Here is an 18856-nt window from a genome sequence, read left to right as displayed (position 1 = left end):
TTCTCTGCAATACTGGCATCTCCGGTTCTGCTCCTGTCACCAGTGTTTGTTTGTACAGATTTAAGGAGGCTGCAGATGCCAGGAAATGGGCCTATGTGATTGCTCAAAGCCATTACATTTTTCTGCACCATGTAGGCTGAAGTAAATAAGCAGATTTGCTAATGCCAGTGGAACGGAACTACAACTTCCTCAGCCTACAAGCTGATCTGAGAAGAGCAGTTTGGTGGGACATTAGACTAACAAATATACAGTTTTCAACAGACGTACTTTACAATGTTGTAATCTTTAGTGACAGTTTGAGCCATTTTTCTGGATGGATGTCCTGGGATGCACTTGGATCCAAAGATAGGGTTTGCCTTCACATGGGATCAATATTTGTCTGTCTCATTACTAAAATGTACAAGTCAGTAGGGAAGTACCACACACAAAAATTAATGCAAACATATTAAGCTGGCTTATATTTTAAAATGACTTTTTTCTTAATACAGAAATTTTAGAACAGCAATCTACATCCACAACTTCAATAAATGTCCATGTTCATGATGGAACAGGGTAACAAAGCAAATCACAACATCTATTCAGGAGAGGCTTTGCGGTATGTCTCATCTCTTTAATATTAGAAAGCAGTACATTATAAAAAAAAAAGCGTAGTTTTCCTTACACGTCTTTATGGAAAAACATGCCATTTTGGACAAGAAGATTATGCATATGAACACAACAAATTAAAGACAATTTGCATTGTACAGCCAAACCAACTAACTATAAAGCACAATGAAGGATGGAATAAGTTGACTTATAATAAAAGTATTGAATTATGTGATAAGACAAAATGATGCAATTATCAAGACTTCAGTGTGAAAATGTTATCAGTGTACTTTTCATTGTTTCAATACTTTGAGTACTCAAGCAACTAATGCTGCATGAAACAAAAGGTTTAGCAAGATATGCTTATTTTCTGGCACATATTTACCACAAATAAGCTTATTTTGCCTGCAGTATCCAATTTTGATTTGAAAGGAACAAGTTGCAAGCATAAAAAAGCATCCATTCACTAATATATCTGTTCACTAATATTAAAGCACAATTGGCATCACGGACCAGAATCCGACCACTGAACATGTTCACCGTACACCATCCTTGAAACAATATGAGAAAAAAAAGTGTACTAGAACCTAAAGTACAAGCAAATAGAACAGGTTTATAACATCAAACAACCAGTTTCAATAGATCAACTCTGGGGAGGATGGCGCTTCTTGAAATAGGATTTCCCAAACGTACAAACTTCTCATCAAACTGCAGGGCGCAGTGATCCTCACCCTCAGGAAATGTCTAACATTGCTACTGTATAAATGCAGATGATCTGATTAGAGAAGGTAAAACAAAATCCCACTGATTTTACTGCCTGAGTGTTGAACCTGACCTTGTCCTCTCTCTTCTGTCCTCTGCAGACAATCGTTTTTCATTTTCTGCCCTTTGTTTCAGTAAAGGAGCTATAGGAGTGCTAATATCTATCTCGCCTTTCCCCTTAAAAAAGTAGGAAGAATTCAGGAGCATTTGAACGTACTTTCCTTCTTCATATTTTCGGAGCTGGCTGAAAGGGCATTTTTCCCTGTCTCTCTCACGGATCATGGAAAGAATGTTTGGAGTCGGGAGCTGCTCTTCTTCAGTACGCAGCATAGGATTTTGCATAAATTTAGGGCTCAGATAAATGCCATCACTCTCTCCAGATAAGGGACAGGAAGCACCTTTGGTACTTGCACTGCTTGATCTAACTCTAGAAGGCAAACTGAGGTCAAGTGGCTGCACAGAACAATTTACAAATCTCTTAGCATGGCTAATGGAGGAAGCTGATACTGGACAGCTGAGACAGCCATCAGTCTGCGTTGCTTTCTCTTTCGTGAGTATTCTTTTCTTCCTAGCAGAGGATGCTAACTTGGTTCCGGCAGTATGGAATTGCTCAACAGCTTTTAATCTCTTGGAAGGTGCCTGAGAAAACCACTGCAACCCGTTTATAGGTCTAGGGTGGTTGTAGTCGTCTTCTGCCCTTATCTCTTTGGTATTTTTTTGAAAGGATGAACAGCTATCGTCGTCATCATCGCTACTTGAAACCAGAATGGGTTCAAATGACTTCTGAGTTATGAAAAGGTCTTGACTGAGATCGACACTGCTGCACGCTTCCTGTGTTCTTGAGTTAGCTAGGGGAGAGGGCTCTTCACACTTCACATCTTCCGCATAGAGTTCATCTTCCAAGTCATCGAGTATTTTTTCCGGGGCTGCTGGATGAGCTGATGGAGAAGATTCCGTGTCACGTGGACAGGCTTTCAATTCGTGGCAGCTGGCCTTCAGGGATTCACAAACAGGGGCTCTTCTTTTAAGCTTGTTAATTGCTCTCAGGTTTCCAGCGCCAGAACTCTGGAACACAGACCCGAGAACTTCACTTTGGCAAACAGCTTTGAATCTGGACACATCTTCAGAGCGAACATCAATAGTTTGCTCAGTTTCTTCAATGAAAGATGAATTCTGAGAAGGGTAGCAGGACAGGTATTTATATAATCTCTGCTGTCTCATCTGAGATCTACTCATCAGCACAGAGCTTGAACCGTGCTTCTTATGTTTCATCTGCTTTACTCCCTTTGCTTTCTTGTCAGCTGAAGGGGAGGGAAGAGATGCAACACTCGGGCTCTTACAAGAATTATTTTTTTTGCTTTTCTTTTTATGCAAACAATTTTCCTCATTATAAACCTGAAGCTTACTCTTTTTAACCTTTTTAGTGTCAGTCTCTAAAACGTTCCCTGACAAGACAGATTTTTCTTGGTAAGGAGCTAAGTTTTCCTTTCCTGCACAGAGTTCCGATAAGTTCATCATTTCCACTTCCAGCGTCTTCCATTTTATTTTATGTTTTCTGGATTTCCCTCTTTCTGCTTGGATTTCTTTCTTTTTCTTTCTTCTCTTTTTGCTGCCTTCCATGCAAGCAAGGTATTTTCCGCAGTGGCATAAAACCTTCAGAGCTTTTTCTTCCAGTTCTTCATGGGTAATCTTAAAAATGAAACAAACACAAGTGGTTCACAGATCATAAAAAGATGCAATAATCAAAATTCTGTCACACTAAAACCTCATATACTAAAAGTACAAAAAAAAAAAGGTAATTTTGTAACATCATGGGTACATAAGAGGCATAAATTGCACCAATTTTCAAATAAACGTATGCGAACAAATCTGTTTTGAAAATTATGTGAAAATGTGTTCACAATTACCTGCATGAAGAGCAGTTTAATTTCTCCCTGTGAATTTACATGGGTACTTTTAAAAATCCAAAGCATGCATATAAATCCAAACTTTGCCTCAACTCCCCACCACAGCCCTCCCCCCCCCCTCCTTAGAATGCTTCTTTTTTTGTGCATGTAATCAAGTTATGCTCATACTTGTATGCACACAACCCCTGGGCAATTTTATAACAAGCCACGTACACGCATCAACCTGTGTTTTATGCATATAAATGGATTTGAAATTGTATCCCTAAGGGGCAATCATAAACACAAAGATTATTCTGTGCCAGAAAAGTATCTTCGTAGCAATAATCAGAAGCCCTGAAAACTACTTTAAAAATCCAACAAGACATGTTTAGTGATACCGGCGATTCATCTTTCATGGATCAAATCGTGTCAATGCCACTGCGGAAACGAGCATATAAAAGGAAGAAAAATATATGCTCATCCATGGAGGATAGTTGAAGCAGGCAACAATTTACAATGTGTACTCGTTTCATCGTTCCCACAAGATCCAAGGATAAACAATGCATTCCAGTACGTATTTAGAGTGAGAAATGCTCCTTAGTGTGATTAACAGAATCTGAGCTCGGTGACTCCAGCAGGCATTTTGGTGGTCTCCCTAGCCACAGTATGCGATTCAACAAATACTGAGAATGCAGGGACTGACACAGTTCAAAAAAAGCCTATTGGGGGGGGGGGGGGGGCCATCATGTGCTTAATCTGGACCAATCAATACCCTGCAGATGTAAAGACATCATCATCCTTAAAGTAGGAGCCAAGAGAAACCAAGTCTTAGCGTTCTTGGGCGTGATTGAGTTGTTTCATATTCTCAACATCTGCATCCAGTGCAGCCCATCAGCATTTTAATGGCCTACATGGCTGTGGTATGTGGTTAAACAATTGACAATTATGCTGTTATTGGCTCAGTTGAAAATGAATGATAGCATTGGTCCCACAGACAATCTCAATCAAATGTCTTAAAAAATTAAGGATTTCATCCTTGAAATGGAAGCTACTCTGAATTAAAGCTCAGCATACACACGTTAACGAGCTTATCATATTATGAAGGGGCTAGCTAGTAGATTCACTATATTGTTGGATCCATTAAAGGAACGTTGTCTCATAAATTCTTACAGTCTTGGCAGAACATTTCCTCACGTATGCTCACGAGTGCCTAATTAACAATGCCTTAACCTGAGCTACCATAATTTGCAGTTCCACTCACTCCAGTATGTGACGTCTTTGGTTTGGTGGAGTTTTAATCATTGCATCTTTTTTATATCTATGAACCACCTGGTTCCTTATTTTCACTTATCTAATTAATCTTAAAAATTAACATACTATATCTTAAGTATCTGTGCAATAACTGAAACATCTATTTGAAATAATTGTACTGAGAATTTTAATTGTGCTGTACCATGTCTTGAGCATTTTATGGGAAAGTGTGTGTAAATAAAATAGAATTGTACATAGTAAAATCCAACAATTCTTAATGGGAAAAAATATATACTATCATACATGAATTAATGGTTCAGTTTGTTCTTTAATATAGAAAGTAATTTTGGAGCACACAGGGAGCAAACAAATAGACAATATGCATTCACTAAGTCTGAAAGTGACTCACCTTTTAGTTTAGGGGGAAAAAAAAACCAGCTGGTTTGCAGCAGGAGAATAACATGGCACATGTTCTAAAAATATCCAAGCATTTGCCCTTTTCAGTATTCACCCAGAGCAATGTGGAACACGCTGATGCTCACCTTGCCATGATTTCTGAACTCCATGGCTGGTTTTAAATACTACTCTTTACAACAAAGGTATTTCTTACATGGTGTACCGTGCATAAATTACTTACAGGTCAATACAGTAAAGTGCGGCCGTGGTTACCCTGCTCCTAACCCGCTTTCTACTCACTTTTCGGCCGCGTTAGTCCAACCCGCGATTCACTATCCCCTTTAACCCATTCTTACCGCCTCTTTAAATCACCGGGTAACCCCTTCCGCCCGCGGCATGTATATCAGATGTAAACGGTTCAATTAGCTATTCCCTCCCATACAGTAACGCGCGCCCCGACTATCGCTTTTTTACCCTGCCGTTTTGCCGCGCGTTTAACCTGCTAACTTACCGCCTGCCCTTACCCCTGCGTTAGAGGCAGGGGTAAGGGCAGGCGGCAAACTTTCCCCCAGCCCCCGCTCACCTGCCCTGGCCGCGTCCATGGGTGAAAAGTAGCAACGAAGCGACTCGCTTTTCTTGCAGCCCTCCTCCGGAGACGGACCGCGGCTCCCCTGCCCTCCCGGAGGCAGCTGCCGGCGAAGATGGACGCCCGCACGGGCGAAAGCGGCCCCTGTGCGTGCAATTGGGCCGCTCAAGGCGTGACATCACGACGTTTGGCGTCACGGCATGTGACGTCACGTCTTGAGCGGCCCAATTGCACGCACAGGGGCCGCTTTCGCCCGTGCAGGCGTCCATCTTCGCCGCCGGCTGCCCCCCCGGGAGGCAGGGGAGCCGCGGTCCGTCTCCGCCGATGTCCGTCTCCGGAGGAGGGCTGCAAGAAAAGTAAGTCGCTTCGTTGCTTTACACGTCGTTTCACCAGTCCTCTCTCCCCACCTCCCTCCCTGCGCCTTGCTTCGGGAGGAGGGGAGAGAGGACTGGCAATCCCGAGCGTAGGAGAACCGTCCACTTCCTGGTACCTGTCATTTCAAATGTCATTTGAAATGGCAGATACCAGCGTGGCCGTGAAGCGTTAGGCCAGCGCACCCAGGATACTGTATAGCGCTCTATACAGTAAAATGGGTTGCGCGGGCCTAACGCTTCACGGACGCTTCTTGGACGCGGCTTGCATTTGCAAGCTATTTACATACAGTATCGAGCGGTAGGTGAGCCGGACTGTGCGTGCGGCAACCGCGGGTGCGCCCGGCACTAACGCAGCTCTTCCTACCGCTCCTTACTGTATCGGCCTGTTAGTTCTGTGTGGAAGTCCTAAAGAAATTGTGTGGGTTAAAAAAAACAACAACAACAAAAAAAAAAACCAAGAGTAGAAATTTCTACTTCTGCCCCAGAGGCTTCCGTCTACTGCACTGGACTTCCAGAAACATTAGAACAAGCTTCTTAACGGGGCTGCAGCACCATGAGCTCACACGTGCATCTACCTGGGCCTTTCTCCACATTGTTAACCCTTTCCCTCACTCCCGTATAACCCCCGCAGTATCTCTGCAGGGACAATCTCCGGCCTGGGGGGGGGGGGGGCCACAGGGATCTACTCCCTCCAGCCTAGTTATGTGTGCACTCTCGGCCATGACTAGCAGGGTTCACTGCTGCGTGATTGGTTGGGACTCCTTTAACCCAAGGGGTTGTGCTGCCTCTGCGAAAGGAGGAGTCTGACTCGGAAATCAGAATTTGGTGGACCACTACAGCTATAAAAAAAACCCAAAAAACTGAAGAAAAGTAAGACTCTGTACATTTCACCATTTCACTTTCTCTTTATTTTAATTAAAGTTTTTGTTTAAATGCTAGCACTTATCTAGCTATTTGTTAATTTATGTACATTTTATTCTTAATTTTAATTTGTTTTATTATTATTATTATTATTATTTTTATCCTTGTAAACCGTTTTGATAAAATTGTATTTAAAAACGGTATATAAATACCTTAAATAAATAAATAAAAATAAAGAAATGTGTGAGATTTTTCTTTAAAACAAACAAACAAACAAAAAAACAAAACATTTTAATTGTACAAAATACTAACGCAAACCTACTTCAAACATATTGAAAACCAACCCATCTGGCCCAACAGAAATCAGAGAGCTCTGAAAAACTGCGCATTAAGTCAAATGAGCAGCAAGACACGCAACGCAAATTCACCTTTCTAAAAATAATCCACAGAGGAAAAAAGTAAAATCTGAAACTTACTGGCTCTGTGCTCCCTGCTTCAGGGAAGGCTGTGGAATGACCAGGACAGCATTTGAATTTTTTTTTCTTCCTGGGGTTTTTTGACACCATTTAATGCAGATAAAAAATGGCGCTATAAAAAAATGTTCAGGGGGGTCGTCCTGAAAGGTAACTGAGAAATTTTGGAGTTAGTTTAATTGAAGCAGTGTCATCAATTTACCCCATGCCTCGAAGTGTATTTGATTTATCCACGCAGGGTCTTAATCAAGTCCATTTCACCGCACACCCTAAACCAGTGGTTCCCAATCTTTTTATTGGTACGGCATACCCAGCACTGGATCCACTTTGTCATGGCACATCATTATCCCCTTACTTATGTATTGCAACAGGGAAAGAAATTGGGAAGACTAGATGGGCCTTACAAACCTTATCCAAGATATATATATATATATATATATTAGCAACTGTACCCGTTCTATGCCCGGGCAGCGAGCCTTTTTATTGGCACATATGCTCTTGCATGGAAGCGTCAGCTGAAAAGGAAAAACTAAATTGTTTTCTCCCAGGGCAAGGGGCATGGAGGCACATTTGCTAAAGCCAGGGCTGGCAAAGTTTATTTACCAAGCTGTCTCTCGCACTCCCCCACACCCCCTCTCCTCTCTCACACACACATTCTCTCTCACTGGCATCCCCCTCCCCTCATATAGGCTCCCTCTCTCTGAAACCCACACTCAAGCATCCCCCCACCCACCCTCTCTTACCTCCCATGCTCTCTCTCACACCCTCCCCACCCCCCTCTTACCAACCATGCTCTCTGTCACCCCCCCCTCTCTCACACACACATTCTCTCACAGGCATCCCCACCATGCTTTCTCTCACACCCTCCTGCTCTCTCTCACCCTCCCCTCCCCGACACACATTCGCTCTCACCGGCATTTGCTGCGAAGATGAAGGCCCGGCGCGCCATTCACGGCACACGGGGGCCTTCCCTTTTCGCCTCGAACGGTGTGCTGGGCCTTCATCTTCGCCGCGAACGGAGCATGTGCCCCTGGAATCGCTCCGTTCATGGCATGCCAGGGTCTCCTCTGCTATTTTTGTATTTCTTATATTTTTGTATTTTTTATATTTTTGTATTTTATATATTTTGTATTTTTTATATTTTTGTATTTCTTATATATTTTGTATTTATATTTGTATTTATATTTGTGCAATGGTCTGTTAATATCCATTAACAGACCATTGCTGCACAATGTAAATACTGCTCATTGTAAATAATTTACTTCTGTATAATTTCTTTAATTATTGTCTCCTTGCTCTACCAGTTCTAGCAACCCTGTTATATTGTAACTTTATTGTTTCTTATGCACTTGTTATATGTACCAAGTTACTGCATCCCCTGTTATCTGTAAACCGGCATGATATGATTGTATCATGAATGCCGTAATAAAAAGCTCTAAATAAATAAATAAATAAATAAATAAATAAATAGTTTCTGCCTATCCCACGATGGCTGCTGTCCTTCCAGTTTTGGTCTTCCAGCGAGGGAGGAAATCGGCGAGTTAAGGGAGGAAATCTGCGGGAAGGGGGAATTCTGCGCAAAATCTGCATTCCGCAGTAGTGCTTAATTCCCCCAGAAGTACCTCTTGTAGCTGGTGTTGTGACATAGCCGCTGCACGGTGTGTTTGAGTCGCCAAGGCGGCAGGGAGCCGCCTGCGCCACCTATCGGCGGGCTGGGGAATATGCGCGAGCACTGACGGACACACTACCAAGCCCGATATATTATAGCGCCATCTATCGGCGGGCTGGGGAACATGCGCTAGCACTGACGGACACACTACCAAGCCCGATATATTATAGCGCCATCTATCGGCGGGCTGGGGAACATGCGCAAGCACTGACGGACACACTACCAAGCCCAATATATTATAGCACCATCTATCGGCGGGCTGGGGAACATGCGCGAGCACTGACGGACACACTACCAAGCCCAATATATTATAGCGCCATCTATCGGCGGGCTGGGGAATATGCGCGAGCACTGACGGACACACTACCAAGCCCAATATATTATAGCGCCATCTATTGGCGGGCTGGGGAACATGCGCGAGCACTGACGGACACACTACCAAGCCCGATATATTATAGCGCCATCTATCGGCGGGCTGGGGAACATGCGCGAGCACTGACGGACACACTACCAAGCCTGATATATTATAGCGCCATCTATCGGCGGGCTGGGGAATATGCGCGAGCACTGACGGACACACTACCAAGCCCAATATATTATAGCGCCATCTATTGGCGGGCTGGGGAACATGCGCTAGCACTGACGGACACACTACCAAGCCCAATATATTATAGCGCCATCTATCGGCGGGCTGGGGAACATGCGCTAGCACTGACGGACACACTACCAAGCCCGATATATTATAGCGCCATCTATCAGCGGGCTGGGGAACATGCGCGAGCACTGACAGACACACTACCAAGCCCGATATATTATAGCGCCATCTATCAGCGGGCTAGAGAACATGCGCTAGCACTGATGGACACACTACCAAACCCGATATATTATAGCGCCATCTATCAGCGGGCTGGAGAACATGCGCTAGCACTGATGGACACACTACCAAGCCCGATATATTATAGCGCCATCTATCGGCGGGCTGGAGAACATGCGCTAGCACTGATGGACACACTACCAAGCCCAATATATTATAGCGCCATCTATCGGCGGGCTGGGGAACATGCGCGAGCACTGACGGACACACTACCAAGCCCGATATATTATAGCGCCATCTATCGGCGGGCTGGGGAACATGCGCGAGCACTGACGGACACACTACCAAGCCCGATATATTATAGCGCCATCTATCGGCGGGCTGGGGAACATGCGCGAGCACTGACGGACACACTACCAAGCCCGATATATTATAGCGCCATCTATCGGCGGGCTGGGGAACATGCGCGAGCACTGACGGACACACTACCAAGCCCGATATATTATAGCGCCATCTATCGGCGGGCTGGGGAACATGCGCTAGCACTGACAGACACACTACCAAACCCGATATATTATGGATTTACTGTCTGGATTTGTGCATGATCTACTCAAAGCAGCAGAAAACTTTCATATAAAAAAACCCAAAAAAAAACCAAACTGTCACTGTAATAAGTTAAAAGTCATTCATATGTCACAACACCTTATTTTCTTCAGTATACCATTATCTGTTGTTCCTTTTATTATTACAATCCAGATCCTAGCCACTATATAAGATAGTTTCATTTCTCTGAGCATCAACAAATTTAAGGATTTTCTTGCTTATTACATGAGAAAATATTTTTGTTCTATGAAAAGCCCTCAAGTCTAATTTATTGACTTCCTATTTATTTATTTGATTGCATGTAATAACCTTTTAATTGTTAAAAAAAACTCCCACATCCCATTCCTGCCCTTCCCCATCCATATTAAATCCCGCAGAAACATAGTACATCATCTCAAATCAACACATCACAAATTCAATCTGGCTATTAAACCTAAACCATCCACATCAACACTCCTTATATTAACCTCTAACAAGCTCCCCTAAATATCCCATCCGAATCTCACAGCAGCCTCCCTTCTGCATCCCATGAATCCGAACCAATCAGTCCCACACACTCATATCTAATGAGACCAATTCATCCAGCCCCAGTCCCATGACTGTTTAATTTCTCAACCAGCCTAATAACCATAATCAATGACAAATCTTAAACCCATTTTACAGCCTATTACAGACTGAAAGCAAAAAATGTCCTCATTTGGCCCTTTTAACCCCTCAACAATAAATAATATTCTGATCAATAGAGCCTCCTTTAATGAAGTATCCCCTATTTACCCCTATGTCATCCCTGCTTTCCAATTTCGGTGTTTAATAATGACATTTCTGTAATAGTGGAAAGCAACATGGAATCATATTGATCATTTTTATTTATACAAAAAGGTATATTCTCTGCTCTATCGAAGGGGTCTACGCGGCTCCCATGCAACAAACACACGCGATCATTTCCAAGTCTGCCCAACCATTCAAAACGTCAAAAAAAACCCCAAAGAAAACATAATGAGAGCCTCTCCGACCGTTAGCAACAATTCACTGACCTGCTGCTTGCTCTGCAGAACTGAATCTAAGCGATGCCCGGAGACTTTCTCTCTCTCTCTCTCTGTGGAAGAGGAAGGAAAATGCAGAATTAGTGCGCAGCGAGCAGGATGGCGGCCACTGGGCTTTGGGAGAAAGCATTTCACGTAACTACGGCCCGTTTCCAGCTTTTACCCCCGTGCAAGGCGGAGGCACAGAGCCCCTTTCTTAAACCCTCTGCCCTTTGTTTCACCTTGCGCTCCATCGTGATGGGGGGGGGGGGGGGGGTATTACAATGTAACCCGCGGTTTCAGCGCCGCAGCCCTTTGCTGCTAACCGGCCGCGACCTGCGAAAAGTGCAAAGCCCGGTGCATCCGCTTCGTATCCCCGCCCCCCCCTGTAAGAAGAGGGCAAGCGGCACAGGTTTCCCTCAGCCCTGCTGGGAAACCCAGCCCAACCTGCAGGCGCCAGAGGGACCCCCCCCCCCTCCCTAAATAAATACACCAGGCATATTAAAGGCAAACAAATAATTAAAAAAAAAAAAGCCCCAAATTAGCCTCTCCCTCACCCACCCGCTGCGCCCTTCGGGAAGCTCGGGTGGTCGCGCGCGCGCACGCCCCCCACACTCCCCGCGCTTCCTCCTCGTGCTCCACGGCTGCACGAGCCAGGTGGTTGGCGCCGAGGGCACGCGGAGGTCAGCCCGAAGGGGGTCAGGCTGCAAAAAAAAAAAAAAAAAAAAGGGTCAGGAAGGAGCGGGTACTGAGGAGCGGAGCAGAGCCGCGCTGGGGCGGCAGGGACGGCTAGGCTAAGGAGGGAAGAGGATCCGCAGCCAGTACTGGTTCAGACATCTGTGCTGGGACCTGTCTGGTTTAAGGCAGGGGTGCTCAAACCGGTCCTATAGGGACACCCCCCCCCCCCCCCAGCTAGTCTCGTTTTCAAGATATCCCTAATGAATAGGGATGAGATTTATTTGCAAGCACTACCTCCTGTGTATGCAAATATTTCTCATGCATATTCATTAAGCATATCCTGAAAACCCCTCTGGCTAGGGGGACCCATAGGGCCATAAGAACATGCCATACTGGGTCAGACTGAGGATCCATCAAGCCCAGCATCCTGTTTCCAGCAGTGGCCAACCCAGGCCATAAGAACTTGGCAAGTACCCAAATACATCTCAAGCTACTATTGCTTATTAATTAATAAGCAATAGTAGCTTATTAATTATTAAGCTCTAGGAACTTATCCAAACCTTTTTTAAACCCAGTTACACTAACTGTCATAACCACATCCTCTGGTAATGAATTCCAGAGTTTATGCACTGAGTGAAAAAGAATTTTCTTTGATTTGTTTTAAATGTGCTACTTGCTAACTTCATGGAGAGCCCCCCTCGTCCTTCTATTATCTGAGAGAGTAAATAACTGATTTACATTAATTAACTTGTTCAAGTCCTTTCATGATTTTGTAGACTTCTATCATATCCCCCCTCAGCTGTCTCTTCTCCAAACTGAACAGCCCTAACTTCTTTAGCCTTTCCTCATAGGGGAGCCGTTCCATGCTGCAGCTCTCAGGTCCTCTTCAGGCACAGCAGAATGAGCTGTGACGCAGCCCACAAGGCCTCACTTCAAGTGCACCTTCATCCTCTCTGCCGCAACTTTGTAGATCTTTTTTCCGGCCGCAGCAGCCCTTCTCATTTTTTTTTTGGCAGGAATTCTTATTTACAAAAAAAAAAAACACATGATGGGAGCAACCGGCCCACAGGGGGAAGCCCGATCCCCCGATAGGTCAGTCCACCCTGGACAAGTCCCTGGAAACCAAGTGAGCTGGGGCCGAGAAGTTCTCCTCACTTGTAAATTTCAAATTTACTACAGAAGCCCACATGTTTTGGCATAAGAAGCTCACATTGATTGACGCAAAGTGCGAATCCTATGCCAAACAGTACGTGTTTACTTCTTAGCCCTGGTACTCAGGTCATCGTCTTCTTTGTTTGCACAGCTTTCAGTCCCAGCCGTGAAGCCTCGGGGACCAGCAGCTAAACCCCGGGGTCCGCCCCTATGCCTGCCCTGAGCAACTGGCTCTTGCCATGCTAATCCCCCATCCTCCCTCCTGTACCTGTTCCTCCTGAATTTTGTCCCCCCCCCCTCTATTGTTTTACACCCCAGGGACCCCCCAATGGTTAGAAGCTGGGGCCCATGCCAACTAAATTGTGCACTATGGGGGTGACTGAAAGCGGCTGCCCGGTTATGTGCCCCTGGCCACCCAGAGTGGCCGTAGCGTCTCTGAGTTATAGGAGATTCCAAATTATCTGCAATTGAAAGGTATTATAAAATACCAATTAAAAGCCTGCAGACACCCTCTGCAGATATCTTCTAATGAAATCTTCTAATGAAATCATAGAAACTTTATTAAATGACTTTAAAGGCATAAATACTCTCCTTTCCACTTTAAACCCTTGCTGTTTGTCAAAGTTACTTTCTCTCCTGTGCTCTCAGGTAACTCCGTAGGCCGTGCACAGCTGCCGCGGCGGAAACACACCCGCGCAGAGACATAACCCGTCTCTGGAGCGGCTCGGAGAAACCGACTCTTGAGCCAACTGACCACTTCCGCCAGTTACGTTCACTCTCACGCAAACAGCTACACCTTCTTAACAAACACGCTGGGACACGCCAGCACTGTACAGTCAGTTCTTATTAAAGGGCTCTGAACTTCACAAGGCATTTTAAGTGAATGATGGCTTAACTTTTTGAGGCAGTAGGGGAAAAGATGCACCATATCGTGAGGCTTTCCTTGTTTGTGTGAGAAGGATGACCTTAAATACTCAAAAAAAGTTATTATAATCCCAGTGATTGAGGCGTTATTGTTGGACTATAGCCCTTAGTGGTGTGCAAAGCTCCAATGTGGTGGCATGCCCATTAAACAAAATATAGGATACTGTAAAACAAATATAAAATGCATGTTTTCATTTGTTTCTATGTTCTTAACTAAACATATTCAGAGTAAATATGCACTGATGCAGTACGGAACACAAACTAATTCTCCCTTTTGCCGAGAGTTTAACAAGTAAGGTAAGAAAATCATGAAAATCTAGCGAATCCAATAATTTCCCCCACAAATACGGTCTGAAAAATGTTTAACTTCACAAAATACAGTTATATAGTCATAGGGCTGAAATTCTGGATGAATCATTGCAAGCTCCTTGAGCATGAGGTAACTGGAAAGATGATTATTCTTTTATTGACCTTTGACATTTCAATAGCTTCTCATTTTATGTTAAGGGAACAATTCCATTATGAAAGATGGAAAGTTACAGCTTCGTTACTATAGGTTTTTGACAGCTGTGCAATTTAAGCACAACCAATCTGCTGCTGAGAAAGCAGACCTCCTGTGCTTTTATTATTTATGTATTATAGGGGAGGAAAATCTGCAGTAGATGTACGATTTAAAAAAAAACAGTAGAAAATACGGTGTTGGAATTGCATGAACAGTATTTATACCTGCCAAATCTAGTGAATGTTACCAATTTATCAAAGTGCTTTTACCGGCTGTGCTTCACTCAGTCGAGACACTCTTGGTTATCATAAAACTAGCTCATAGGGCCCATCACAAAATGACAGGTGGACGTGGTCTCCGTATGTATGCACCATGGCCTGACTCCTGCTGTGTCTGTGCCTCTGGATGCAGTGGAGCATGTCCGTCCCTGGCGGTACTCACTGCTTTACCCGCTCTGCTCTGATGGGGTCCTGGCAGGCCTCTGTGCGGCTGACTGCTGGGACCCTGGGCTACAGTGGAAGACAGGGGCGCGCTCAGTAAGTGGCCGATTCAGAACGTGCCTGAGCGTGCACTTATGTGACCGTGGGCGCCGCGGCAAGTCTGGAGTCAGCCACTCGTTCAGTTATTGCCTCCGTGCCTCATTTCATGATATAAGAAATGCCGTGCTGGGTCAGACCAAGGTCCATCGAGCCCAGCATCCTGTATCCAATCCAGGTCACAAGTACCTGGCAGATCCTATAAAGCAGATTTCACACTACTCACTCCTAGGCACAGCAGTGGCTTTCTATAGTCTGCCTGGCTGATAAAGTTTTATGGACTTTTCCTCTAGGAACTTGTCCAAACCTCTTTTAAACTCTGCTATGCTAGTGGTCACCTTGACTATGTCCTCTGGTAGCAGATTCCACAGCCTGATAGTATGTTGAGTGAAAAAGTACTTTCTATGATTTGTTCTGCTGATTGTTAGTTTAGTTTATTGGCTTAATAAATCACTTTACTTGCATAAATCAATGTGATAAAAAAAAAACCACAACATAATAAACAACTGTACACACACACACACACAACCCAAGTCACTTGACTTGTTTTAGTATTAATTGAAAGGGTAAATAACTGTCCTTGTTACCCATTCGACCCCACTCATAATTTTATAAACTTCTATTATGAACCCCTCTCAGCCGTCTTGTTTCCAAGTTGAAGAGCTCTAACCTGTATAGTCGTTCATCATAGGGATTTCAATCCACTCCCTTTATCATTTTTGTTGTTTTTCTTTGCACCTTTTTTGCTTCCGCTATGTCTTTTATGAGATGGGGGTGACCAGAACTGCACACAGCACTCAAGGTGCAGTCACACCATAGATCAATACAGAGGCAATGACGTTGAATACTTTTGTGTCACCTGCAAATCTGATCACCTCACTTGTCGTTCCCTTTTCCAGAACATTTATGAATACGTTAAACAGCACAGGTCCCAGGATGGATCCCTGTGGTATTCCACCAATGTCTTTTCTTCCTGTTTCCTGTCTTTTAACTAAATACCAGTGCACAGTATGACACTCCCTCCTATCCAATGGCTCTTATGGTGGACTTTGTCAAATGCTTTCTGAAAATCCAAATGCACTGTCAATTGGATCACCTTTATCTATGTGTTTATTTACATCGTCAAACGTCTAATAGATTTGTAGGGCAAGATTTCCCCTTGCTAAAACCATGTTGACTATTCCCTAATAAGCAATGTCTATCTATATGGCCAGTGATTTTGTTTTAAAGAATAATTTCTTAAATCTTAAATTCGATTCTTTGTTCAATTGTGAGCCATTGTAATTGCTTGAGAACGGGTGTGATATGATCAGATTTTCTTTTACCCGTCAGGACTCTGGCCGCAGCATTGGCATGACACCAAGACAGACAAATATCACCAGCACACAAACTGCCCTTTAAACTGCAGGGAGAACAAGGAACGCCAAAGGGCCTTTTCCGGTAAATTGCTGGTCACCTTTCTCATGTTGTTGATATCCGCTGCATAGTGGGTACTTGATGTTTCCAAGAGCTTCACTACTTGAGAATTCAGTTATTTGAGGCTTCATGAAAAATCAGAAGCACCCTTAACAACTTGAGACTGACATTTAACCAAGATAATACAGATTTATTCAGCGTGCAATCCATAACACATTTGAAGAATCGGGTAAACCTTTCCTAAAATATGTTCAACATTTCTAAATCAGGCGCCTCTGCTGCCAGACTATCATCAAGTGTGAGCGAAAGCCCTCTCTCCGTGTCCCTCCCCCCGCTGCGCGTGGAACGAGAGCTGTCGGACGCCGGGTGCCTTCACCGCTTCCTCCCGATCGCGTCCCGCGTCCCGCGCCCCGCAGAATCCCGGTGCTCGGCTCAGGTACCTGCCTCGAGCGGACGGGAAATGACGACAGCAGGAGAGGGGGGGGGCGGGCAGACTCCCCGCTCTCGCGAGAGGGGAGGCGGCCATTTTTCCATTGATTGCATCTGGCGGTGTTGGTTCTGCGCACGGGCTGGAGTGTCACTGCGTCGGCTGTGTGTGTGTGTGGTTTTTTTTTTTCCCCCCCCCCCTCCTCTCTGGCACCTTGGTTGCTTTTTTTTTTTTTTTAATTTTAAACACAATTCTTATTTAATAATTCCGTGCTTTTTGGGAAGGATGTTGGACCCTGTATCCCGTTGCTGACTCACGGCTGGAGCGGACCCCCCCCCCCCCCTCTCCAGTGTGCGCGGCGGGAGAGATGGTGCCTGGCGAGGAGAGCCACCTCGTACCCAGAGAGGTGAGGGGAGGTGGGCGAGAGAGAGGGGGCCCTAGCGGGAAGCTAAGAAACCACGCACGTCACAAATGAGAATAGCAGAAAATCCACGCTCTGCCCGGTTAGAAGTACGAATAGGGAGCTTGATCCCCGGCCAGCCCAAGGGCTGCTTGGTAAATATGCCCCTCCTGTCCCTTTAATAAGGAGCTGGTGGTGAGAGCCCGCTTGTCCTGTTCCTGGTTAACCTTAAAGCGAAAGTGCTGGCCGGGGATGGAGGTTGCAGCCTGCGCGAGGCGTCCGCCGGCCTCCTTGGGGGGTACAATTTGCACGGGATGTGAGGGAAGGCGCCGCCGAGCTCGAACAGGTGCAGGGGGGCAAGCGGCGGAGTGAAGGATTTCTGCGAAGTGAAAACGGGGTTCTGTATGGAATTTTTGTGCTATCCCCTCATAAAAAAAAAATCAGATCTGTCTTCTGCGGATAAAGAGAGAAGGGAAGTCCTGACAGCTTGGGCTTTAGATGGGGACACGGGCAACAGGGGTGAGAACTCGTTCTTGCAAGTCGTGGAACATCAGTAGCCTTCAATGACAGACAGTGTTCATTCATCCCCTAACTACTTTATCTTAAATTTTGCAATTCAGGATTGTTATGTGTAATTTTTCTTTTAAACAGTTAATAAGTGTTGCATTTTCCATTTACTACTTTGGTTGGTATCGATACTGTTCATATCTTGTAAAATCTTGCATTGGGAATACTAAAGATCATATCCTTTGTTACTGAATACTTTATATTGATGTACGCTGAGGGCCTGCTGGCTTACTCATAACTTTTTAAAACTTCGGCACAGCTGCTGCTAGTACTTTTTGTAAGGATTTAACATGTTTATTTTATGGTCTGCGTTGAAGGAGCTAAAGTAGAAGTTGCAGTGTGACTTTTATAGTGTATGGGTATATCTTTTTCTACATTAAAATGTGCTTCTTAGTTACTTAAAATCTGTTATTTTCTTCATGATGGAATCATAACAGACTAAAAGGAATGTGGAATTCAAGATGGTAAAGTAAATTGTATTTATGCATGTACTGTAAGCAGATTAATTTAGCCTCTTAATAGGCTTTCCCTGATTGCTACTTAAGTTATGTTTATTCTGGTGGGCAGCAATTTGATGAAAAACTGGCTCTTGACACACTGATAAATTGGTGCTAATTAGCAAAAGTTAGCACTTTACTGAACACTTTACCATTTATTTCAGTACTGTACTGCTATTCTCTAATTATTGAAGTAAAGAAAACTCTTTTGCAGTTGACGTTGTTTCTCTGTGGCTTCAATAATGTCATAATCCATTGCAATAGAAAAAAACTATCCAAAATGTGTTTGCGATTAGGAGAAGTGAACTTAGTGGTCATCTATAAAGACGAAGTGTGGCTGTCACTGTGTTGCATTTACTTCATTTGCGCTACAGTATATAAAATAAAACATGGTTTCAAAAGAATTCCCTAGGCCAGAAAAATGTTTATATTCCCCCACATTCAGTAGCACGACTCAGAAATGACTGGCTTTATT

The 18856-nt window shown here is 44.3% G+C and overlaps 2 protein-coding genes across 9 annotated transcripts in view; one reads left to right on the top strand and one right to left on the bottom strand.

The window, feature by feature from the left end:
* Positions 1 to 445: 445 nt before the first annotated feature.
* On the bottom strand, positions 446 to 11951 carry LOC115079450. 5 transcript variants are annotated; one of them, XM_029583060.1, is made up of 4 exons: positions 11844 to 11951; positions 11295 to 11356; positions 7178 to 7328; positions 446 to 3036 (listed from the first exon to the last, which is right to left on the bottom strand). In XM_029583060.1, exons 3-4 carry the CDS (start codon positions 7265 to 7267, stop codon positions 1396 to 1398), a joined length of 1731 nt encoding a protein of 576 aa, XP_029438920.1. In that variant the 5' UTR covers positions 7268 to 7328; positions 11295 to 11356; positions 11844 to 11951; the 3' UTR covers positions 446 to 1395. The 5 variants fall into 5 exon arrangements, with proteins under 5 accessions (XP_029438920.1, XP_029438922.1, XP_029438921.1 ...); XM_029583062.1 differs by having other exon boundaries at positions 7178 to 7317; XM_029583061.1 differs by lacking the exon at positions 11844 to 11951 and adding an exon at positions 11467 to 11543.
* Positions 11952 to 17135: 5184 nt separating this feature from the next.
* Positions 17136 to 18856, top strand: part of USP47 (ubiquitin specific peptidase 47) — a 147593-nt gene continuing 145872 nt past the window's right edge. The window contains exon 1 of one of the 4 annotated variants that reach the window (XM_029583054.1): positions 17136 to 17323. In XM_029583054.1, the coding sequence (XP_029438914.1) occupies positions 17285 to 17323 (39 nt within the window). In that variant the 5' untranslated portion in view covers positions 17136 to 17284. Of the gene's footprint in view, positions 17324 to 17373; positions 17473 to 18856 lie in introns of those variants that run through there. The other 3 variants (XM_029583053.1, XM_029583058.1, XM_029583055.1) reach the window with 3 other exon arrangements.

This window comes from Rhinatrema bivittatum, chromosome 17, assembly GCF_901001135.1.
Source record: "Rhinatrema bivittatum chromosome 17, aRhiBiv1.1, whole genome shotgun sequence".
NCBI classification, from domain to species: Eukaryota; Metazoa; Chordata; class Amphibia; order Gymnophiona; family Rhinatrematidae; genus Rhinatrema; species Rhinatrema bivittatum.
Note: the sequence above shows the minus strand (reverse complement) of the source record. Positions and strands in the feature narration are given on the sequence as shown.